The sequence below is a fragment of the Carcharhinus amblyrhynchos genome, chromosome 15 (genome assembly GCF_965287045.1).
Source record: "Carcharhinus amblyrhynchos chromosome 15, sCarAmb.v2.hapA, whole genome shotgun sequence".
NCBI classification, from domain to species: Eukaryota; Metazoa; Chordata; class Chondrichthyes; order Carcharhiniformes; family Carcharhinidae; genus Carcharhinus; species Carcharhinus amblyrhynchos.
The window spans coordinates 24,394,518-24,420,303 of NC_137338.1; the positions used below are offsets into that span (position 1 = coordinate 24,394,518).

A 25,786-nucleotide genomic window follows, 5' to 3' on the forward strand; every position below is an offset into this window, starting at 1 on the left:
GCCAGCGAAGGGCCACCTCCAGGTAAGGCATCCTCAATGCCTTACCTGCACATTACATCTGCAGGTAATGTAAGGATTACCTGCAGATCCTTACATCTGCAGAATGGCAGATGGATATCTGCCATCCTACAGGATGTCATCCTGTAGGCCAGACATGTAGGAGTCACATGTGTGGCCTACATGTGACTCCAGAGCCACAGCAATGTGATTGGCTCTCAACTATGCTCTGAAATGGCCAAGTAAGCTATTCAGTTCAAGGGGAACTAGGGATAGGCAATAAATGCTGGCCAGCCAGCGACGCCCATGTCCCACAAATTATAAAAAACAAGAAGGGGGGAAAAGAGATCATGATCTGAAATTGTTGAATTGAATGTTTGATCTGGGTGGTATCTATTTGAAAGATGAGGTGGTGTTCTGTGAATTATGTACAGCTTCGTTGAGATGGTGGAGGAGGCTGAGGACAGGGTGGTTGGGGGGGGTTCAGAGTTGGGGGGAAGTGAAGAATTAAACAGCAGGCAACAGAAGTTCAGAATCTTGTGAACAGAACAGAAATGTTTGGCAACATGATCAATTATCTGCAATTGGTTTCCTCAATGGAGAGGAGATTGCATGTGGATCAATGGACTCAGAGTACTCAATTGGCTCTCCAGCATGGAGTGTTTGAGGTCTTAGACAGTGAGTGGGAGTAGGTGAAAGGGCAGGTACTGCAACTGTTGTACTTATCTTAAAAAGGGAAGGGTGCATTTGGGGTGACTGAAGGGCGGACTAAGGTGTCACAGAGAGCATTAGTGGGGGGAGGACCGTGTACCTGATAGTAACACTGTAGGTGGCAAATATAGGGCAGAGTGATTCACTGAATGTGGAGATGCTGAGGTGGAAGATGACCACAAGGGGTTACCAATCATAGTTCTGGAAGGTAGGGGAGGGAGGCAGAGGAGTAGTATGGGAAATGGAATGGACATAGTTGAGGGACCTGTCAACCTAGAAAGCTTAAAATAGTTCATTGTAGGGGTAGAACAGGATAGCTTGTGGCCGCAGTTATGGCCCTCCATAACCCACACTGTGGCGGTGGGGAATTTGGAATCAATGAGGAATTGCTGGACCATCTAGCATGCCAGCGAAGGGCCACCTCCATCCGTCCAACAGGCTGTTGCCTCAGCGGTGGACCTGTCTACTGTCTGGAATGTTTCAGACTGTATCTGATGAATGCCTTCAATCAGCACTTAATTGACCTAACTGGCGAATGACCTTTGGTAGCTATGACATGGAGATGCCGGCATTGGACTGGGATAAGCACAGTAAGAGGTCTCACAACACCAGATTAAAGTCCAACAGGTTTATTTGGTAGCAGAAGCTTTCAGAGCACTGCTACTTCATCAAATGTTTGTGACCACAACTCCCACTCACCCATCCACATGTTCTGCCAGATGTGTTGAATATCTCCAGCAGTTTCTGTTTTTATTTAGGATAAGCACATTATTTGGCATCAATTACAATTGCAGTCCAGCCTTGTCATCTGGATTTTGTCTTTTTTTATATTAATTCCAAGGAATTATTATCTAGTTTGTAGCAGCTGCAGGTCTTATTTACTCAAGTTTTCAAGTTTTTCTTTTTTTAATCCTTCTCTTCCACTTTTTCTTTATTTCTTCCTGCACTGAACTGAATCTGGTGAACACCTCCACAGGCACAAGAGTCAGCAAACCAAATTAAATGCTGCAGTATTCAATTAAAACCTCAGTAAAAGTACTGCAAACGTGATAGACCGTGAGTGCTAGTCACCAAGACAGAACTCCTGGAGAACATTCAGAAAGAGAGGTAGAAAGAAAACAGGGGGTTATAAACTAGTAAGCCTAACGTCAGTAGTACAGAAGTTACTAGAGTCCATTGTCAAGGATTTTGTAGCACAACATTTGGAAAGCAGAGGTATAATCAGACAAAGTCAGCATGGATTTACATAAGGGAAATCATACTTGACAAATCTACTGGAATACTTTGAGTTTGCAACTAGTAGAATTGGCCAGGGACAACAATGGATATGGTTCATTTAGACTTTCAGAAGGCTTTTGAAAAGGTCTCACGTAGCAGCTTATTATAGAACATAGAACACTACAGCACAAACAGGCCCTTCGGCCCACGAGTTGCGCCGATCACATCAACACCTACCAATCTATAGACCTATCTATAACCCCCAATCCCATAAAACCCCATATACTCATCCAGAAGTCTTTTAAAAGACTCCAGCGAGTTCGCCTCCACCACCACTGACGGCAGCCGATTCCATTCACTCACCACCCTCTGAGTGAAAAACTTACCCCTAACATCACTTCTGTACTTTCCTCCCCGCACCTTCAATCTGTGTCCTCTCGTAGCGACCATTTCAACCCGGGGAAATAGCCTCTGAGAATCCACCCTATCTATTCCTCTCAACATTTTATAAACTTCTATCAGGTTGCCTCTCAACCTTCGTCTCTCCAGGGAAAGGAGACCCAACTCCCTCAACCTAACTTCATAAGGCATGCCTCCCAGTCCAGGCAACATCCTTGTAAATCTCCTCTGTACCCTTTCAATAGCTTCTACGTCTTTCCTATAGTGAGGCGACCAGAACTGCGCACAATACTCTAAATGAGGCCTGACAAGGGTCTTATAAAGTTGCAGCATTACCTCCCGACTCCTAAACTCAATCCCTCGATTAATGAAGGCCAGTACACCATACGCCTTCTTGACCACCTCTTCCACCTGCGAGGCCGATTTAAGAGTCCTGTGGACCCGGACCCCAAGATCCTTCTGCTCTTCAACACTACTAGGACTCCTGCCCTTGATAGTGTACTCGTTCATCCCGTTGGTTCTGCCAAAATGGACGACTACGCATTTATCCGCGTTGAAGTCCATCTGCCACTTCTCCGCCCAGTCCTGCATCCTATTTATGTCCTGCTGCAACTTTTGACATCCTTCCAGACCATCCACAACACCACCGACCTTCGTGTCATCAGCGAACTTAGTTACCCATCCCTCCACTTCCTCATCCAGGTCATTTATGAAAATGACAAACAGCAAGGGTCCTAGAACAGATCCCTGGGGCACTCCACTGGTGACTGACCTCCATTCAGAAAAAGACCCATCCACAACCACTCTCTGCCTTCTGCAGGCAAGCCAGTTCTGGATCCACAAGGCCAAAGGCCCTTGGATCCCATGCCCTCTCACCTTCTCAAGAAGTCTTACATGGGGGACCTTATCAAACGCCTTGCTGAAGTCCATGTACACCATGTCCACGGCACTTCCTTCGTCAACGTGTTCAGTCACATTATCGAAGAACTCAACTAGGCTCGTAAGGCACGACCTGCCCTTGACAAATCCATGCTGACTATTCCTGATCATGTCAAACCTCTCCAAATGCTCGTAAATCTTGTCCCTCAGAAGCCTCTCCATCAGCTTACCAACCACTGAGGTCAGACTCACCGGTCGGTAATTTCCCGGGCTATCTCTGTTCCCTTTCTTGAAAATAGGGACTACATCCACAATCCTCCAATCTTCCGGAACCTCTCCCGTCTCCAGTGACGACGCAAAGATCATCGCCAGGGGCTCTGCAATCACTTCCCTCGCCTCCCACAGTATCCTGGGGTACATCCCATCTGGTCCCGGCGACTTATCTATCTTGATAGAATTCAAAAGTTCTAACACATCCTCCACCTTAATATCCACAAACTCAATCTTTTCCATCTGCTGCAAATCCGTAGCAAAATCTCCCTGATCAGCTTCCACCGTGAATACTGAGGCAAAGTACTCATTAAGCACCTCTGCCATTTCTTCTGGTTCCACACAGACCTTTCCCCCTTCACCTTTTATAGGTCCTATCCCTTCTCTTCTCATCCTTTTACCTTTCACATATTTATAGAAGGCCTTGGGATTCTCCTTAATCTTACCCGCCAAGGTCTTCTCATGACCCCTTCTGGCTCTCCTAATTTCCTTTTTAAGCTCCTTTCTACAGTCCTTATACTCCTCAAGATCCTTAACCTCTCCTAGTTCCCTGAACCTTTTGTACACCTTCCCTTTCCTCCTAATATGTAAAGTTAAAGCGCATGGAATTGCAGGTGGTGTCTTGGGATGGATAGAAAGTGGTTAGCAGATGGGAAGCATGGGTCTTTTTCTGATTAGCAGTGACTAGTGGGGTACCGCAGTGATCTGTGCTAGGACCCCACTGTTATATATTAGTGATTTAGACAAGGGAACTAAATGTGTTATCTCCAGATTTGCAGATGATACAAAATTGAGTGGGAGAGTGAGCTGTGAGGATGTAGAGAAACTTCAGTATGATTTGGACAGCTGAGTTGGCGCATGCATGGCAGACGCAGTGTAATGTGGATAAATGTGAAGTTATCCACTTCAGTTGCAAAAAGAGGAAGATGGATTATTATTTGAATGGGTGTAAATTGAGAGAGGTGGATACTCAGCGAGACCTTGGTGTCTTCATGCATCAATCACTGAAAGCATGCAGGTACAGCAGGCAGTAAAGAAAGCAAATGGTATGTTGGCCTTCATAGCGAGAGAATTTGGGTATAGGAATTGTACAGTACATTGGCGAGGCCTGGAATATTGTGTGCAGTTTTGGTGTCTTTATCTGAGGAAGGATGTCATTGATATAGAGGGAGCACAGCGAAGGTTTACTAGGCTGATTTCTGGGATGGCTGCTCTGTCATATGAGTCGAGACTAAATCAGTTAGGAGTTTAGAAGAATGAGAAGGGACCTCATAGAAATGCATAAAATTCTAACAAGGTTAGACAGGGTATATTCAGAAAGAATGTTCCCAATGGTGGGGAGTCCAGAACTTGAGGTCATACTTTGAGGATAAGGGGTAAAGCTTTTAAAACTGAAGTGAGGAGAAATTTCTTCACCCAGAGAGTGATGAAAATGTGGAATTCACGACCACAGAACTTAGCCATTGTGTGATTTCATGAAGAAATTAGATATAGCTCTTGGGGCTAAAGAGATAAAGGGATATGGGGGGAAGGCGGGTTCAGGATATTGAATTTGATGATCAGCAATGAAGGGCTGAATGGTTTCTCCTGCTTCTATTTTCTATGTTAGAGAAGAGCCAAGAGTCAGCGTTGTGGGGAAACACTGAAAAAATTTCTGCTGTTCTGCCTTGAAAGGATGCGTCTGCAGGGAGACATTATTGGTAATAAATAGTATGAAAAGTTAGATTGAGTAAATTACTTCAGGCTAAGCATTTGCCAACATTAAGGATATTTAAATGGTCATTGGATAAACATGGATGATATTGGAATAGTGTTAGATGGGCTTTAGATTGGTTTCACAAGTCGGCGCAACATCAAGGGCTGAAGGGCCTGTACTGCGCCATAATGTTCTATGTTTCATTAAACAACAATAGCGCAATGGAACACAGGTTCCATCTTGCAAAAGGCCAACTTAGGATTAACGTCAGGAAATTCTTCATATAAAGAATATGGAATGGCCTCCCATTTGGAGTAGTGGAAGCAAAACATGTGAAGTTATAAAAAAAAAGCTGGATGCCACAACACGAGGATTTTTGTGAATGGATGAATTAAATGGACTAAATGATCTTCCTCATCCATGTTTACCATCTTATTATGTGATTGCTCGTGACTAGCACATTGCTTCACTAGATAGTTATGCTGAACAAGATTTTATTACCTTAATACGCTTCACAGGCATTCTATTTGCAAAATATTTCCCATTTCAAAGGCACACAGCTTGTCAGCATGTTTGAAGAGCTATAAGTAATCACTAATCAGCACAAGTGTCCCCAGATGCAAGGAGAAGCACGTGTCAGATGTTGACTCCAGTAAACGGTGACCAAACAGGCCATCTAAAATGGCGATTTGCAAAGCACACTGGGACAATTGGGCAAAACTAAAATGACAGGCTGCAACCTAAAGACAGAGATAAACAGGCTGCAACCCTGACGAGTGAATAAACAGGATATGGGTCATCTCCAGCATGAAAGAGACGTTATGGTCACACTGGCTTGTTTCATCTCCAGGATGAAAGAGATTTTCTGGTCACACTGGGTTGTTTACCAGACATGAGGGCTCCGTGGCCCTTTATTTGGAAAGGAGCTATGTGACCTATGTGCCTCCAGCACCTACAGATATGGCCGTGGGGGACCCACCCAGACATTGGTGTTGTGGCAGCACCCAATTGGGCTTTATCGATCAGAGGGATCAAGTCCTGATCGTTTGATTGGCAATGGCCAAAAGGGGCGGGAAACCCAATGGGGTATAAAGGGTGCTGCACAACCAGGAATCTCTCTCTCTGACTCCACAAATGAGCTACAACAACAGTGAACATTGCCAGCAACGACCAACATGAGGAGAGCCACCACACCCAAGAAGGAAGGAAGGAAGACCAGAGTCAGAGTACCAGACCAGACCAAAGAACCTGGCTACGCAGATGAGTACTGAGACCAGCACATAGATAAAGGCCAATGTCTGCTTGGGTACTTACCAGTCACGCAAAGTCAAGTCTTGTATTGGACTTGAACTTTAGTATTTTTCTGTAAGATAATTTATCGTTGGTTGGGTGGGTGATTGGGTGGGTGATTATTGATTGTGTGGGTTTAAATAAATATTGGCTGTACTAACAAGACGTCTACTCGCAGTTCTTTGCCCACCGTGTAAGGATTAAAACAGACTGTGCAGCAGGTAACAGGCACAACAAAACAAAACATTTCAACAAGTTCAACAAGTATCGGTATTGAAATCACACGCAGAGAATCCTATAGGGCATATCACATTGAAAGTGAAAAGAAGCCATCCTGAGGTCTCCGTCCCAAGCTCAATTCTTTGAGGAGAAGTCCTCTCCCCCTCTCCCCGCCCCAGCATTCAATGGATCCTTTCACCCTCCTCCAGCATTCTGCCTCCACCTGGACCCCGCCTTCTGGTCTCTTGAATTTTCATTGCAAACTGTCGCTGTGACATCGATTTCTCTGCTCCCCTCACCCACTCCAACCTGTCTCCTTCTGTAGGCGGCACAGTTAGCACTGCTACCTCACAGCACCAGGGACCCAGGTTCAATTCTCAGCTTGTCTGTGTGGAGTTTGCATGTTCTCCCCATGTCTGCATGGGTTTTGTTTGGGTGCTCTGGTTGCTCTGGTTTCCTCCGACAGTAAAAAGTCTGACAACACCAGGTTTCCAAAGATGTGCAGTTTAGGTGGATTGGCCATGCTAAATTCTCCCTCAGTGTACCTGAACAGGCACTGGACTGTGGCGACTAGGGGATTTACACAGTAGCTTAATTTCAGTGTTAGTGTAAGCCTACTTGTGACAAATAAATAAACTTTACCTTCTGAACTTGCTGCACTTCACTCTCTCCAACCCGACTTTGTTATCAAATCTGCTGTTGGCGGTGTTGCTGCTGTTGTCTGGCATATTGACAGAGGCTAATCTCTATAATTTTCAGACACTTCTTCCTACCTCATCCTTGACCATGATCCCACCCTCAAACATCAAACCATTGTTTCCAGGGCTGTCACTGACCTCATCCCATTCAGAAATCGTCCCTCTACTGTCTCCAACCTCACAGTAACTCACCAATCTCAGCCCACTTTTACCTCCTGAAAATCCACAACAGGGCTGTCCTCGTTTCAACCTGTACCTGCCGCACTGAATTCATTTCTTCCTAACTTGACTCATTCCTTCTCTCCTTGTCCAGACTCTTCTCACCTACTTTTGTGGTCCCTCTGATGCCCTATACTATATCAATCATCTCCCAATCATCTCCCAATTCCTCCCCTAACTTCCTCCCGTTCACTTCGATGTTTCAATCCTTCCAGGGTGGCATGGTGGCACAGTAGTTGGTACTGCTGCCTCACAGCACCAGGAACTTGGGTTTGATTCCTGGCTTGGATTACCATCAGTATGGAGTTTGCACATTCTCCCCATGTCTGTGTGGCTTTCCCTTGTTGCTCTGGTTTCCTCCCAGAGTCTGAAAGACATGCTGGTTAGGTGTATTGACCCAAACAGGCGCCGGAGTGTAGCGACTGGGGGAATTTCACAGTAACTTCATTGCACTGTTAATGTAAGCCTTACTTGTGACTAATAAATAAACTTTAACATCTAAGAACTTAAAATAGGTATCCTATCCATAAAAGGGATATCAAAGGTTCTGGGTTTATCAAAGTTTGTTGGGGAAAAAGTGAAGAGAGAAGGAGCAGTTGTATCATCTCATTTCAGATTTAATCAGAAGCTCAAATATCTACCATTAAAGCCATCAAATGTCATCCTGAAAGCTTTTACTGAGGAGGGTGCTCCACTGAATGGGTGTGTCATGGTCCAAGTAGAAGCTAATGGTTAATCAGCAGAATTGCCTCTGCACATAGTCTGAGGAAATTTTCCTGCACTCTTTGGAAAACACTCTTTGGGAAGCAGTTAACCAATTGGTTGATGACAAGAACACGCAACAAAAACTTTTCGAGAAATGGAGGAAGGTGTTTGAGAATACTTTGGGGTCCATGACTGGACTTGGAGCGTGAGTCAAGGTCAAATCTGATAGCACCCCAAGACTTTTAAAGGCAAGAAGTGGGCCATACGCAATTAGACCAAAGTTAGAAGTGAAACTAAAGAAACTAATAAAGGGTGGGGTGATTGAATGTGCAACCACAAGCGATTGGGCAACCCCAATCACCCTGTCATTAAACCAGGTAGTTCTATGAGAATTGGCAGTGACTTCAAGGTGACAATAAATCCAGTGCTGTGTGTCGAGCAGTACCTGTTACCATTAACTGAGGAGCTATTTGCTGGATTGTCTAGGGGTCAGCAGTTCAGTAACATAGACTTGCCCCAAGCAGACCTCCAAATGAAAGTGGCAACCTAGACATAACCACTGCTATCAATTGTCACTCACAAAGGGTCGTTTGAGTAGAAACGCCTACCATTCAGAATAATGTCAACAGTGGCCATACTATAAAAATCCATGGTTCAAATCCTAAGTGATCTCAAAGGTGTCCAATATTATCTGGATGACATTCTAAACACAGGCAAAAGTGAACAGGAACTTCTGCAAAACTTAGAAAAAAACACTGGAGCATCTGGAGAAACACAATCTTCATGTGAAGAAAGAAAAACGTTCATTTTTCAAATTGTCAATCAGTTATCTAGATCATGCAATAGATAAAGATGGCCACCTTAAAGAAACAAAGAAAAAGGTAGCAAGCTTCGGGTTGCCAAGACCACAGAACATGTCACAGTTGCAATCGTTTTTAGAATCAATAAAGTATGATAGAAAATTTGTTCCAAACCTTGCAACACAACTGAAATCACTTCCTAACTTAATGTGTGCTACCCAACAATGGAATTGGACGAAAGAGTGTGAAATGCGTACAAAGGAGTTAGAGACGTCCTAAAGAAATCTGAAGTAGTGGTCCATTTTAACTCAAAATTGAAAGTTCAGCTAGCGTGTGACACATTGCCCTAGGGGGAGGATGCAGTCTCGCATATCATGCTAACAGGGAAAGAATGACCAATTGCATTCATCACTGATCTTTATCAAGCACTGAACAGAATTATGCTCAACTTGAAAAAGAGGTCTGAGTATAATTTTGGGAATCAAATGAGTTTACTTTGTTAACTGACCTAGACTGTTGACAACCATATTTGGTCCATACAAGGGAATTTCATCATTAGCTGCAAGTCATCTCCAAAGATGGTCTTTAATACTATCAGCACATAATTATGATATCAAGCGTATGAGATCAGAGCAACATGTCAACTCTGATGCCTTATCACAATTGTCAGTTTAGGACAAAATCAAATCCCAGGATAGCTACATCAACATATTTTACTTTTCCCGAGTAAAGAGTATACCAAATACATTGCCTCAGGCGCAAAGGCACAGTGGGAATGATCCACTGTTAGGGAAGGTTATGGACATGGTCTTCTGACAAACATCACTGGCCCAACAAAGGAAGAATGCTGAATTTAGACCTTATATCATGAGTGAACTTGAATTAACTGTCCAAAATGGAGTTTTGCTCTGGAAAATCACTGTGGTCATCCTTGCAGGTTTACGAAGCTGAATCCTGGATCAAATGCACAAAGGTCAAAGGTGTGGCAAGAGTGGAAGAGCTTGCAAGAAGCTTTTCCTACTGCCTGGGACTTGACTCACAAACAGAAGAAAAAGTGCGGCAAAGCCAGCCCTGCACTAGAATACAAAATACTCCACCTCTACAACCAGTTCATCTGTCAGAATGACCAAAACAACTATGGCAGAGAATACTCATAGACTTTGGGGGACCGATTGAAGGATATATGCTTCTTGTCCCAGTTGATGTGCATTCAAAATGGCCCAAAATCATGATGATGAGATCTACCAGAATGGAGAGAACAATAGTGAAGTTAGTGAGTTATTCACAAGATTTGGAAAGCCCAAACAACTAGCCACTGATAACAGATTACAATTTACATCAAAGGAATTTGTGAATTCCCTTATGAGCAACGGTATACAGCACATAAGGACTACACCATACCAACCATTCAAAGGGTGAATTTATAGAGTCTGTATCAGGAAGGTTTACATCAGACACAAAAGGTTGTAAAATTCCTGAGCCAAGGGTTATTACAGAACCAAGTTCCGAATCTACTCTGATAGAACAACCATCAAGGAAGCCATCAAGGAAGCAACTTCACAAGATGAAGCACCTGATATTAGTGATGAACAGACTGCTGAGGGTATTGAGTATAAGACTCCAGAGTGTCGTATCTCACCAAACCGATATCGACATCCACCAAAAAGACTCGTATTAACTGTACTAATATGTATATAATAGTTGGCAATGTAACCTACGCTCATAGTCAATAAGTGTTAATACTTAATGTTTAAAATTCATTGTAGTACTATTGAAGTAAAGGGGGAGGGATGTTATGTATTATAAACCAATGTATCTCTGTTTGATTAGTCGTGTGACGTTTACTGATGCCGTGAGAGGCATTCACAGGATTTTCCCTTTTCCATCCCGGACTATAAGCAAGCAACACCTAAAGTTTGACTAACTGGTTAAGTAACCCACCATGTGGCAACCTTTACACACTTTTATCTTGTTGTACAAGTGAGCTGGCTACAGTAATATATAACACCATTATTCTATCTTTATGCCATTAATAGCACCTTCTTTAGTCTTGAACATTGCCATTAACACTCCCTTTGTCTTGTGTCCACAGCATCTTTGTCAATCTGTTTCGCTCTCTACTGATACTGTCAAACCTGCTGAGTTTAACCTGCACAACCTTCACTGACTTAAAGCCACATTTTCAGAATCAGTGTTCTCTGGCTGAGGCCGCCTTCAACTCTGTTTTGTGCTCAATGGCTACACACGTACATTATTGCACATTTGATATGTGTAATTGTTTCCTCCGCTTTAACATTGTCACACCCCCATAGTTATCACCTTACCTCTTCCATTCCACAATTGTTACTATTTAAGATATCAATTGTTGATATCAATCCTAAGATATCAATTGTTACTATTTAAAATGCCTTCATCTGCAATTCCTTCCCTAACCTTCTCCACCTCTTTTTTTTCTTTTAAGACACTCCTTTAAACCTGTATCATTGGACAAGCTTTTGTTCATCTGACCTAATGTCTCCTTTTTTGACTCTGTGTCATTTTATTTTATAATATGCATATGAAGTGCCTGGGAACATTTTGTTACATTAAAGGTGCTAGACAAATGCTGAACAAAAGTTTATAGAATCATAGAATCACTACAGTGCAGAAGTAGGCTGTTTGGCCCATCAAGTCTGCACTGACTCTCCAACAGAACATCTTACCCAGGCATTATCCCTGTAACTCCATGCAGTTGGCCACTAATCTGGCTAATCTACACATCTTGGGACACTAAGAGACAACTTTTAGCATGGCCAACCACCTAACACATCTTTGGACTGAGGGAGGAAAGCACAGAGCCCAGTGGAAACCCAGACACGGGGAGAATCTGCAGACTCCATACTGACAGTCACCCAAGGCCAGAATTGAACTTGGATCCTTGGCGCTGTGAGGCAGCAGTGCTAATCACTGTGCCACCCTTGGTGTTGTTGTTGTAACTGCCAGCCTTACATTTCTCCACCAATAAACCCATCATCTCCTTTTGAACAAGGCTAGGCAACTCATAAGGGAGCAAGCAATCCTTTCCATGGGAGGTGTTGAGCTGTGTGGGTTTCCTCTGGGTACTCCAGTTTCCTCCCACAGTCTGAAAGATGTACTGGTTAGGTGCATTGACCTGAACAGGCGCCGGAGTGTGGTGACGAGGGGAATTTCACAGTAACTTCATTGCAGTGTTAATGTAAGCCTTACTTGTGATTAATAGTTAAACTTTAAGCTACTAACTGGATACCAGCACTGTCGCCTTGGTTTCTCTATCAAACACGACATTGCCACAATTCGTCAATGTACCTGCCTCACTCCTTAATCCCAAGGGGGTGATGTTCACTCACCCTCACCTTCCACCTTCTGATGATCCACCGCGACCATGAACAGCAAAGAAGGATGGTGGTGAAGGTCATGTGAGAACTAAGCTATGCAGGAGTCACAGGCGAATGAGATCCCCATCCTTCAGGGCAGCATGACTAAGCAGACACCTCCTTTAGATAATTGAATCACGCTCAGCACTGCAGACTAGTAGGATTAGCACATAGGAAGACTGGAACAGTAGCAGGCCACTCAATCCTAGTTGATCTGTAACTTAACTCCATCTACCTGCCTTGGCTAGTTGCCATTGTGTGGAGATGTCGGCATTGGACTGGGGTAAACACAGTAAGAAGTCTCACAACACCAGGTTAAAGTCCAACCAATTTATTTGATAGTAAACTCACAAGCTTTCGGGGTTTACACCTTCGTCAGGTGAATGGAGAGTTCACCTGACAAAGGGACAAACCCCGAAAGCTTGTGAGTTTACTATCAAATAAATTGGTTGGTCTTTAACCTGGTGTTGTGAAACTTCTTACTGTAGTTGCCATTGCGCAGTTGTGCTAAAACATCATATGGTTGTTGAACAGTTTGGTGGAAATGCTTAAGTAAACTATTCAGAATTGGATTCTTTTCTGTAAACTCTGCTACGCAGAATGGATTTCGTTTAAATGTCATCAGGATGAGTGACTGTGAATTGCCATGTAATTGGGTGAAGATTCAGTTCTGATGTCTCAGGACAGGTTCAGCTCACATGGCTATCTATTCACTTTAACCAGGTCTGGTATTACTGCCGTTGGGAATTTTATGCAGCTCGAGCTAGGGTGTGAGAGATGTTATCTTTCTGCAGTTGGTCAGCCCTTATTTGAGGTCAGTTTCTTCAGAATTCACTGTGAGCAATGGTCCTACTTGGTGTTTATCAAAGAGATCAATTGTCACACATGCCCATCTGCCTTCATAATAAAATGTGTTTCTATAACCAGCTAAATTACAGAGAGTGCTTAAGGTCTATAATTTAAAATTACTCAGTCCCTAAACTTGATCATCATGACCAACTGCACAGTAGCAAGAGTGAGGAAATTTATCATGTATTAAAATAAAAGAGTAGACATCATAGGCAGCACGGTGGCGCAGTGGTTAGCACTGCTGCCTCACAGAGCCAGGGACACAGGTTTGATTCTGGACTCGAGTCTCTGTGTGGAATCTGCATGTTCTCCACGTGTCAGCGTGGATTTCCTCCGGGTGCTTCAGAATTCTCCCACACTCCAAAGATGTGCAGGTTAGGTTGATTGGCCATGCTAAATTGCACCTTATTGTCAGGGGGATTAGCAGGGTAAATACATGGGGGTTACAGGGATAGGACCTGGGTGGTATTGTTATCGGTGCAGGCTCAATGGGCCGAATGGCCTCCTTCTGCACAGGATTCTACCCTGAAGAAAATTGGTCCTACTTGTCAATATCTGCATATCCTGCATTTAGATCTGCCCACAAGAAGAATAACAAAGCTTTGTTTGACAGGGTGCAGTGAAAAACATATTGATTTGGACTGTTCAGTTGCCAGCTAGTTTTCACCCAGTAAAGTTTCCTGGAGTTTCCACCTCACTTCCGTCAAGTCAAATTGGCCGAGAAACAGCTCCCAGGAAAATCCCAGCCTGGCAGAACCCTTAAGAGTATTGATAGGTAAAGGGATCTGGGTGTACAAGTACACAGGTCATTGAAAGTGGCAACGCAGGTGAAGAAGGTTGTCAAGAAGGCATATGGCATGCTTGCCTACACTGGCTGGGGCATCATGTTTAGAAATTGGCAATGTTGCGGCTTTATAGAACCTTAGTTGGGCTGCACTTGGAATGTAGTGTTCAATTCGGGTCGCCATACTACCAGAAGGATGTGGAGGCTTTGGAGAAGGTTCAGAAAAGGTTTACCAGGATGCTGCCTGGTATGGAGGGCATTAGCAATGAAGAGAGGTTGGGGAAACTTGGTTTGTTCAATGACAGAGGTTGAGGGACGACTTGATAGAAATCTACAAGATTATGACAGGCGTGGGCAGAGTGGATTGTCAGAAACTTTTTCCCAGGGTGGAAGAGTCAATTTCTAGGGGACATAGCTTTAAAGGAGATGTACGAGGCAAGTTTTTTACACAGAGAGTGATGGGTGCCTGGAACTCGCTGCCGGGGGAGGTAATGGAAGCAGATACAATAGTAACTTTTAAGGGGTGTCTTGGCAAATACATGAATAGGATGGGAATAGAGGGAGGGTCGAACGGCCTGTTCCTGTGCTGTAGTTTTCTGAGGTACTGTCCAAAGCCACACACAACCGTCCACGAGGCTTAAGTTAACAAATTTGTCCCTGTTGAGTTTGTCCTTGCTGGCAGCATTTTTAAACCTTGCCTCATTCCACTTCTGTGTTTTTCATCTCCAGTTTTATGAGTCTTTCCTCATAAATTAAAGCCATAAATCGAGGAACCATCCTTATCACTGTTTTCTGAACCTTATCCATGACAGGAATCTTCTTTCGAAGATAAGAGTGCTGAAAACTGTACACAGCATAACCTCAACTCAGATCTATACAAGGTTAGAATGACTCATTCTGAGTTACAGTCAAAGGCCCTTGAAATAAATCTCAGTATACAATTAATATTGTTGATAGTATCCAATCAGTTTTATCAGTAAAAAGAATGGATGGCGCAGTGGTTAGCAGTGTTGCCTCACAGCGCCAGGGACCCAGGTTCGATTCCTGGCTTGGATCATTATCTGCGAGGAGTTTGCACATTCTCCCGTGTCTGCGTGGGTTTCCTTCGGGTGCTCCAGTTTCCTCCCACAGTCCAAAGATGTGCAGGTTAGGCCATGTTAAATTATCCATTAGTGTCAGGTGGATTAGCTAGGGTAAATGCATGAGGTTATAGGGGTAGGGCCTGGGTGGGATTGTGGTCACTGCAGAGTTGATGGGCCGATTGGCCTCCTTCTGCACTGTAGGATTCTATTATTCTCTGTTTCTATTTGGTCAATTATCATGCCAATGCTATTAAATATCCTTCACTACATAACTTTTAACTTAGCTTCTAATCCTGACTGATTGGGTAACCATTTCCCTGTCTGCAGACTACATGGGTCCTCCATAAATCCTCATCCATGCCTTTGTAATATCTCCCCTCGAATATTCTCAATCTTGTTTTATCAGTCTCCCATCTTCAAATGTCGATAAACTTCAGATCATGCAAAACTTTGCCGCCATCCAAGCTTTGCTCTTCCATCACCCCTGTACTTTGCTACCTACATTGGCTCCCAGTTCCCTGGCGATATTAATATAAAATGATCACCTTTGTGTTTAAAGCCTTCATAATCGTACGCCTCCTCTTTCCTGTAATCTTCTCCAGCCCAAATTATTCCAAGATTTCTGTGTTCCACTGACTCTGACCATTTCGCTATTCTACTACACGCCATCAAATGCCTACTTCCCAAGTTTTATTCCTTGTCTAAATCTCTCTGCCTTTAACCATCTTTCTGTCAGTCCGTCTTCAAATCCCACCTCTTTGACCAATCTTTTAGTCACTCCTCTACTATCTCCTCTTTCAGTTTGATGTTCATTCTTGTATGATTAACCTTCTGCCAAGAGTTTTCAGACATTTTTCAACACTAGAAGTGCAATGGAAATGTGAGCTGGCGTTGTATAAGGTGTTGGTGAGTCCATGCCTGGAATACTGTGTGCAGTTTTGGTGTCCTTATCTGAGAAAGGATGTCCTTGCTACAGAGGGAGTTCAGCAAAGGTTTACCAGGCTGCTTTCTGGGATGGCAGGTCTGTCATATGAGGACAAACTAAGTTTCTTAGGATTGTATTTATTGTAGTTTAGAAGAGTAAGAGGGGACCTCTTGGAACACAAGAGCAGGGATGTATTTCTGAGGCTGGAAAAGGCTCTGGTCAGACCCCATTTGGAGTATTATGAGCAGTTTTGTGCCCCATATCTAAGGAAGGACGTGCTGGTCTTGAAAAGGGTCCAGAGGAGATTCACAAGAACGATTCCTGGAATGAAGAGCTTGTCGTATGAGGAACGGTTGAGGGCTCTGGGTCTGTACTCGTTGGAGGTTAGAAGGATGAGGGGGGATCTTATTGAAACTTATAGGATATGCGAGGCCTGGACGGAGTGGACGTGGAGAGGAGGGCACAACCTCAGGCTAAAGGGACCATCCTTTAAAACAGAGCTGAAGAGGAATTTCTTCAGCCAGTGAGTGGGAATCTGTGGAACTCTTTGCCGCAGAAGGCTGTGGAGGCCAGGTCACTGAGTGTCTTTAAGACAGAGATAGATAGGTTCTTGATTAATAAATCAAGGATTATGTAGAAAAGGCATGGCTCTGTGAGGCAGCAGTGCTAACCATTGTGCCGCTGTGTGTTTACCTACATTAAAATCTTGTTTCAGTTGAGATATTGGAGCTGAGATCAATAATTCTGAGCCCTCTTTGAGGAGGTGGGTCAGATAGTTGGCCAGGTTGCTAGAACATGGTGCAAAATGATGCAGAGGTTCAATCCCCTTATCAGTTGTAGTAGTTCACGAAAGCCTGTTTCTTTACCATGCCACATGCGGAGTGGTTCTCTCCGGCCCCCACCCTGCCCCCTCCCCCAGCTAGTTAACCAATTGTCTCTCTCTAATGGGAGCGATATTCATCGTACCCCGTGAGCTGTGGTTAATTATCTGAGAGCATTTTGTTGGAGCCACTGTGGAGGATCCCACAGGAAGAATACATTACCGGCAAAATAAACACATTAGACCATCCAGTGAACCTATCACTCTGCAGATTTAACAACGACGAGTTGTAATATATAACATTATTTAGAGAGATGTTTCCTGCCACTGGTTAACAAAAAAAACAAAGCACGGTATGGTTGTTAAACTTGACAGAAAGATACATTTGGAGGGCTGATTTTTAATGATTACATAATGTGCCACATTTTCAGGCTGACTGTGAAGTGAGCAATCAGAAACTCTTAAGTGACACAAATTCGTTTCATTCAAGCTGCCAATGGTCACTCCAGCACTTGCGCTAACATTTGCATTGACCTTCGTAGCTAAGCTACTTGTTGCTTTAACTAGCTGAGCTGTCAGAGGGTTTTAAAAGCGTCAATCTAATTTTATTCCACTCGACTCCCACACAGAATCAGACAGGCGTAGGCCTCATTAAAATGGGAGTTGACTCAGGAAATTATAGAAATGTGTCTCTGCATAAATGAAAAGTGCATTAACAAGGCTCAAATCAAACAATCACTGTAACTAAGCTCAATCAAGTCGAGCTCATCGCAGGAAAGGGTTGCAAAATTTACTTACTGTGCAGGTGTGGAGCCCGAACGTGACATCAACATAAGAATTATGAAGAGAAATATCATAAAGACAGCAAGGCCAACCCAGAATGCTATTACAATGGAATCTAGGAGAGGAGAACAAGAATTAGACGTAACGCATCATCGGCTATTAAAATATTAAAGTTAAACGTTTGTTTATAAGTCACAAGTAAGGCTTACATTAACATTGCAATGCAGTTACAGTGAAATTTCCCCAGTCACCACAGTCCGGTGCCTGTTCAGATCAATGCACCTAACCAGCACATCTTTCAGAAGGTGGCAAGAAAGCAGAGCAGTGCTAACCACCGTGCCATTGTGCCGCCCCAGTTAATACACTGTCAGAAAACAATTGCTAAAGGAACATCTCTAAATTACACACTCAAAAGAGATTTGCACTAATGTGATTTTAGTTATACAGTGAGGATGAAATAGTTTCCTATGGGCTCGATCTTACCACCTGTTTACACCACGCTCCCGCTCCTGCATAGGTGGAGAATTTAACGACGAGCCAAATTTCCAATCACTGCAGCAGGATGGGAAAATCCTGCTGGCGTGAACTGTCGGAAAGTTTTTGAGCCTGTTCTACCTTCTGAAGAGATAATTCCAGAGATTATAAATACACTTCCCCCCATGCTTTTTTAATCTTTGGTCACCCTTTGCACAGGAAGATCAAAGTATGGAACAGTTTTTTATGAGTCTACTCCCAGCAGTGACTCATAGATATGAAAGATAGTTGGATTGGTTCTCTAGCTGTTTTCTCATATTCCAATCCCTTGAACTGACATAGGGTGATCTGGAACTGCAATGGCATTATGTCCACCAGTTTACTTGAAGACTTCTGCAATCATTGGGCACTGCAAAGCACCAGACGATTGGCAACAATGATCAAAGTGTAATTTCAACTAACAAGCACACCTTGTTAGTTTGCGCAAGCTGCCTATTCTTTCTCTGTGGTGCCCTCTGTGTTTGTGAATTCTAGTAAGACCTGAATGCCAGGCTGACATAGTTCACAGTGATCATGGGTACACAGAGATAGAAACTGAGTTCCAAGTCATTGTCAATTCCTTCTCTGAAGCATAAGAGAAAATGAATCTTTCACTAAAAATCCAGAATGCTAAGGTCCTCGTCCAACCAGCTCCCACAGCAAAACACCTCCCCCAGTCAAAAAAGATCAATAGTGAGATCCCGGAGAACATGGAACATTTTCCTGATCTTGGGAGCCTCCTCTCAATGAAGATAGACATGGATGATAAAATTCATCATCATCTCCAATGTACCAGGTTAGCCTTTGGCCAACTAAGGAAAAGAATATTTGAGAACCAGGGTCCAACTTATAGTTTACTGGGCGGTAGTGATTCCTTTGCTCTTAAATGCTTCAGAAATTTGGGCACCCTATAGCAGACACCAAAAAGCATTTAAGATGTATCACCAGTGGTGCCTTTGCAAGATCCCTCAAATCCAATGGCAAGAAAAGAGGTCTAACAGCAGCGTCCTCTCCCAAGCCAACATGCTCAACACTGAGTGACTAATCATTGAAAAGCTGGGTAGGGCTCCAGAACTTCAGAAGCAACTACTCTACTTGGAACCCAAGACAGGAGGCTCCCAGGGGGTCAGCACAAATACTCCAGGGATATCCTCAAAGCATCACTGATGAGGTCAAACACTGATTCACGGGAAACCCTGGATTTTGACCCACTGAAATGGAGAAGGCTCATTTGGAAAGGCACCCAATACATCAAGAATTTTCATCGGGAACATGCAGAGGTGAAGTCAAGGCATGAAAGTCCAAACAACCTACCCAACCCTTCAAGCACCACCTGTCTCACAATGTGGCAGAGCCTGCAGATCGCACACTGAACTTATCAGTCATCTCAAAACCCACCAAACTAGTGTGAATAATTCTCTAATTGGAGGGACTGCCTAAGTAGACTTCTCGAAAGCCAGGTTGACTTAGTTCAAACCTAGTAATCCCAAGGAATCTGGAATTAAATTCTTTGTTGTATTATTTATTTTCCAATGGGAAATTGCCTTTGGGAATGTCTAACCAGAACAAAGGTGCTTCTAGAATGGGCAGCACGATAGCACAGTGGCTAGCACTGCCGCCTCACAGTGCTAGGAACCCGAGTTCAGTTCTGGCTTTGGGTGACTGTCTCTGTGGAGTTTGCATGTCCTCCATTGTGCATTTCCTCCGGATGCTCCGGTTATCTCCAGAAACCAGGGTCCAGATAGCTGAAGACACAGCCGCCAGCAGCGGAGATGGTAGGGAAGAAATGCATACTGATACACCAGAGCATCCCAAGTAATGGAAAAGAAATGTGTTAGATCCAAAGAAAATTCTTCTCCCACCCTTACAGTTGACGCTGATTCTAACCCTTCAGCATACTGTGGCTAGCACTCCCATCACTCTGATAACTGACCATCATAATGCGAGCTGTCTGAGTATTTTCAAAGCTCAATGCCAGGCATTGCTAGGGTTTAGTGTAACTAAAATGCATTTATTATCTTGCCAGAACACATTTATATGGCCCTGAATTCACATGTTTGCATGTTAACTTTATAAAGGCCCTGCATCAGAATTGGTGATAAGTGCTCAATCAGGAGAAGTCCCTTAAACATTCAACCATTACTTATTTGACAGCATTGACTTGTTCAGAACAAAAATGAATCTTTCAAAAATTACATTGAGAATGCAAGGTGAGCTCTGCAAAGCCACTTTCGAGAGAGCACATTGCATACGATTTTAATGCTCCAAAGCAGCACTATGATAGAAACCAGATAATTATCCTGGTGGGTAGACTCCCCACTGATGTGATAAACGTTAACCATATTAGGGACAAATATTATACAAAGATTCTAGGTGCTTTCAAACATCATTTCTGGCAGAAATCCTCATTTCTAGCCCTTTCCACCAAGCTATCCCTCAATAACTTTTTTTAAAAATAAGGACCTTTTAAAAAAAATTGAGATTAAACAATAGAATGAGAAAATCTATGTGTAATTATATGATACACTTAACATCGTTAAAAATGTTGCAAGAAGCTTCGATGGATCCTTATCAAAGTCAGATCACTTAAGGAAATTTTGGGCATGTTATGCAAAGCAATTGGTCAAAGGTATAGGGTTCTTTTTTAAATTTTTACTCCATCCTTACACCACAAAGCTCGGAGTGGACCAGGCAAACCCAAATCCATTCCTTGCTTGCTCTAAAAACCAAATTCAAATTCCAATTGAATCCAATTCATGGTCCCCACAAGGGAGACAGACAAGATCCAACTACTCTTGATATTCTGGGATCACTGTCTGTGTAGAGTTTGCACATTCTCCTTGTGTCTGCATGGGTTTCCTCCCACAGTCTGAAAGACATGCTGGTTAGGCGCGTTGGCCATACTAAATTCTCTCAGTGTACCCAAACAGGCACCGGGGTATGGTAACTAGGGGATTTTCACAGTAACTTCATTGCAGTGTTAATGTAAGCCTTACTTCTGACAAAAATAAGCTTTAAGCCATGATAGTCACATCTCACAAAAACTTTAAACTTAAACTTTAAAGAGAGAGAGAGGGAAGCTGAGGGGAGGGGAAGGGACTCCAGAAACCAGGGTCCAGATAGCTGAAGACAGACACCAGCAGCAGAGATGGTAGGGAAAAAAAATGCATACTGATACACCAGAGCATCCCAAGTGGGGGAAGAGAAAGGTGTTAGTTCCAAAGAAAATTCTTCTCCCACCCTTACAGTTGGCCCTGATTCCAACCCTTCAACATACTGTGGCTAGCACTCCCATCACTCTGAAAACAAAGATTTAGGGAGAAAATAAGGACTTTTTTTTCAATCTGTAAGTGAAAATTGTGGCTTTAAATGTCTTGTTTCCTACTCTCCCCACCACATTGGAAACATCTGCTGATTTATTGATAACTTCAGAACATCACTAACTCTGCCCAGGTTCAAACCGAGGTTATTTAAAGAATCATATTGTGTTAGAAGGTAAAGCTCACTCAGAGTAATAGTGCGGTTTCTTTGCATCTTGTTGATCTGGATTTGAAGGGGGAAACCTCAGTTATAGCCCTCGACATGGTCAGCAGATATACTGACTGCCCAGTATTTTCTTGCTAGTTTGAGAAAATCTATGCTGGGATAACGGTGTGAATGGAAACACTTACACTTGTTCGCTTTGAGCCCGTCAAATGAAACGTCGAGATCGTAATATTCATATTCGTAACCGTAAGTCTGGCCGCTGATCAAGGATTCTTCGGAAGAGTTTTTGAGCCCACTCGGAGCTTTAACCTCAGTCATCCCGGTTATCCAGACTTGCTCGGAGACAACTCACGGCGCGCCAGTAAGGTACAGCATACGGCGACAGTGTCCTAGCTGTGCCGCCAGCGCTGCTACTGTCGCTGCGCCTCCGCTGCAGTCACTGTTAACTAGATGCAGCGCTTTGTCTGAAATAGCTCCAGCAGCAAGCCTCCCTCATTGCCATACCTGCTGCTAGGAACTCCCTCTGCTGGGCACCACTGGACAGTAATCACCTCCTGTCACTCTGTCTACACTTCCCGCTGCCTCGGCAAAGCAGCCACAATTATTAAGCACCCCACACACCCTAGACATTCCACCTTCTTCAGTCCGGGAAAAAGATATAAAAGTCCACGACTCAAGAACAGCTTCTTCACTGTCCTCAGACTTTTGAATGGACTTACCTCGCATTAAGTTGGTCTTTCCCTACACCTTAGCAATGACTGAAACACTATATTCCGCACTCTCTCGTTTCCTTCTCTATGTATCCTTTGTCTGTACAGCACGCAAGAAACAATTATTTTCACTGTATGCGAATACATGTGACAATAATAAATCAAAACAAAAGAAACACTTATGAGATGATCCCTTAATATTCTTTACAAAGTGGGTAAACTAACATGCAGTAACACAAACAGAAAATGCTGGAAAATCTCAGCAGGTCTGACAGCATCTATGGAGAGAAAAGAGAACCAACATTTCAAGTCAGGATGAGCCTTCATCAGAGTTAGCGCACCTCTGACTATCAAAAAAATACAACTGAAATGTTAAAGAAATGAATGGGGGAATCGTTACATAGAAACTAGAAGCAGGAGTAGGCCATTTGGCAATTCATGCCTGCTCCACCATTCATTATGACCACTACTGATCATCAGATTCAATATCCTGAACCCCACCCCCCCTTTCCCCTACAGCACAGAAGGAGGCCATTTGGCCCATAGTGTCCGCACTGGCTCTCCAAGTGAGCATCATGACTTAGTGCCTTTTCTCTGTAACCCTGAATATTGTTTCAATCCGAATAATCATCCCATGCCCTCTTCATTGCCCCGATTGTACCTGCCTCCACCACACTTGCAGGCAGCGCATTCCATACCCGAACCACTGTGTGAAGAAGTTCTTTCTCACATCACATTTGCTTCTTTTGCAAATTACTTTAAGTCTGTGCCCTCTCGTTGTTGATCTTTTTATAAGTAGGAACAGTTCCTACCTATCTGTCCAGCCACCTCATGGTTTTAGACATTTCTACCAAATCTCCTCTTGGCCTTTATCTCCCTGTCCAAAGAGAGAAGAACAATGTTCTTCAGAATATAATGTTGTAGTTATAGATAGGGTGAAGAGAAAGGTCGGTTTAATATATGGTAGGTACATTTAAAGGCCTGATGGCAGCAGGAAAGAAGCTGCTATCAAGTTGGCTGGTACATGCTCACAGACTTTTGTATCTTTTTCCCGACGGAAGAACTTGGAAGAGAGTATGGCCAGGGTGTGTGGGGTCCTTGATTATGATGGTTGCTTTTCTGAGGTACTGGGAATTGTAGACAGAGTCAATGGATTGGAGATTGGTTTGCATGATGGACTAAGCTACATTCACAACCTTTGCAGTTTCTTGTGGTCTTGGTTAGAGCAGGAGCCATACCAAGCCATGATACATCAGAAAGAATGCTTTTTATGATGCATCTATAAAAATTGGTGAGAGTCTTAGTGGACATACCAAATTTGCCTTGCCTTCTGAGAAAATAGAGGCATTGGTGAGCTTTCTTAACTATAGTGTCAGCATGGAGGGGCCAGGACACTAGCCTAAGTTTCACATTGGTAGTAACAGTGAAACTGTTTCTCATCATGAAACTGACAGCAACTTTAGAAGTCTGTCTATGTGCAGAATATTGTGGAAATCCAAAAATTTCCATCAGTGTTTCAACATTCCTCCAGAGAGAGTGTTGTTGAGTGCAATCGGTGGAATTGATGAAAATTTCCAATTTTACACTGATAATCTCATTGGAAAAAGTCTTTGAAGAAGATATACTGTGTTAAATGGGGTGCCTGGATTTTTAACTATATACTAACTTCATCATGATTATTAAACACCCACACTGGCTCTGAGATGCAATTGCGGAATGTCAAATTTCTCCTTTACGCGAAAACATTGCATTTTTTTTGAAGTTTGTTCATAATTGGTATTTTAGTTCAATCTAAATTCATTCACAATGATTTATTTGGCCAGGTTATTGAGTGTCTTTAGGACAGAGATAGATAGATTCTTGATTAATAACAGGATCAGGGGTTATAGGGAAAAGGCAGGAGAATAGAGATGAGAAAAATATCAGCCATGATTGAATGGTGGAGCAGACTCAATGGGCTGAGTGGCCTAATTCTGCTCCTATGTCTTATGGTCTTATTTTGGCATCTGAAAATTTAAATGAAAAGTGAAAGATGAGTTCCTGATGCTTTCAGTGAGAATACTTCAATCTGATCGGCTGCTTGTTCTGTTGTTGTTGACCTGGTGCTTGATACAAAAACCGGGGAGAATATTCCACACCGCAGAGGTCGTTTGATCTTTAGGTTACTTTGAGGTGAGCCATGGGCACTATTGTTTGGCTGCTGGCTGGGATCTTGCATAATATCTGCTGTTAAATAGGACTGCGGTTATTTAGGGAGATACTAAGAATGCTATTTAATTTTAATTCAGTGGAATTAGAGTAAGAAATTTAATACTGCTTAATTTCATATTCCTGTGTTCTCAGAACGGAGCTGCAATTACGGTGAGAATGGGAAAAAAAGGCTTGCATTTATAGAGTAACTTTTATGACCTTATGTCCCAAAGAATTTTATTTTTGATTCTTTCATGCGATGTGGGCATAACCAGACCAGAATTTATTGCCTATTCCTACTTTCCCTTGAGGACGTGCTGGTGAGCCACCTTTTGGTAATGGATTAGTTTGCTAGACAATTTCAGAGGGCAGTTAAGTATCAACTACTTTGTTGTGGGTCTGGAGACACATATAGGCCAAACCAGGTAGGGGCAGCGGAATTTTTTTCCCTAAAGGGCAGGAATTTATCAGGTTGATCTTTATTTTTGGGTCAGATAAAAATCCAGTAGTTGCATGATCACCATTATTGATTATTAACTTTTTATTCCAGATTTATTTAACTAATTGAATTTAAACTCCCTAGCTGCTATGGTGGGATTTGAACTCATGATACATTAGTCTGGGCACTGGATTATTAGTCCAGTAATATAAGCACTCTGCTACCATTCCCTTTGCAGCCACCAAAGTATTATCCGGGTACAGCCAATGATATCATGTCGGGAACATGGCACAGAAAGGTCCGACAATTATAAGATGCTGGTGACAAAATTATCTGGTTTAGGTATTGTTTGCAGGGAATAAATGTTGGCCAGAACTCCTCACTCTTATTTGAAACAGTCCAACAGATGATACATTTGACAGTACGGCATTTCACTTGCAATGCACAGGAGGTTTCAGCCTGGAATAAATACACAAGTTTCCAGAATGGGACTTGAAACTTCCTGAATCCTGAGATGAGAATGTCGTAATTGAGCTTTGACACAGATGGTATAACTCATCAGCAATCTTCATCACACAACTTCATGAGAAAGTTTTGCCTGCTGTATCTAAACCGCCAACATTAAGATTTCCAATGTTGAACTCAGAATCCTTATCAATTTTAGCTATCTTGCGTCAACCCCCAAATACAGTTGGCTAGTTATGTACTGAAA

At 43.0% G+C, this 25,786-nt stretch overlaps 1 protein-coding gene across 1 annotated transcript in view; it reads right to left on the minus strand.

Annotated features, from left to right (window-relative positions):
* Positions 1–22,130, minus strand: part of LOC145352930 (uncharacterized) — a 31,548-nt gene extending 9,418 nt beyond the window's left edge. Inside the window, exons 1-2 of the mRNA XM_080203234.1 lie at positions 21,921–22,130; positions 17,752–17,851 (exon numbers count right to left, since the gene is read on the minus strand). Coding sequence (XP_080059360.1) covers positions 17,752–17,851; positions 21,921–22,053 — 233 coding nt within the window. The 5' untranslated portion in view covers positions 22,054–22,130. The remainder of the gene's footprint in view (positions 1–17,751; positions 17,852–21,920) is intronic.
* Between the last annotated feature and the right edge of the window lie 3,656 nt (positions 22,131–25,786).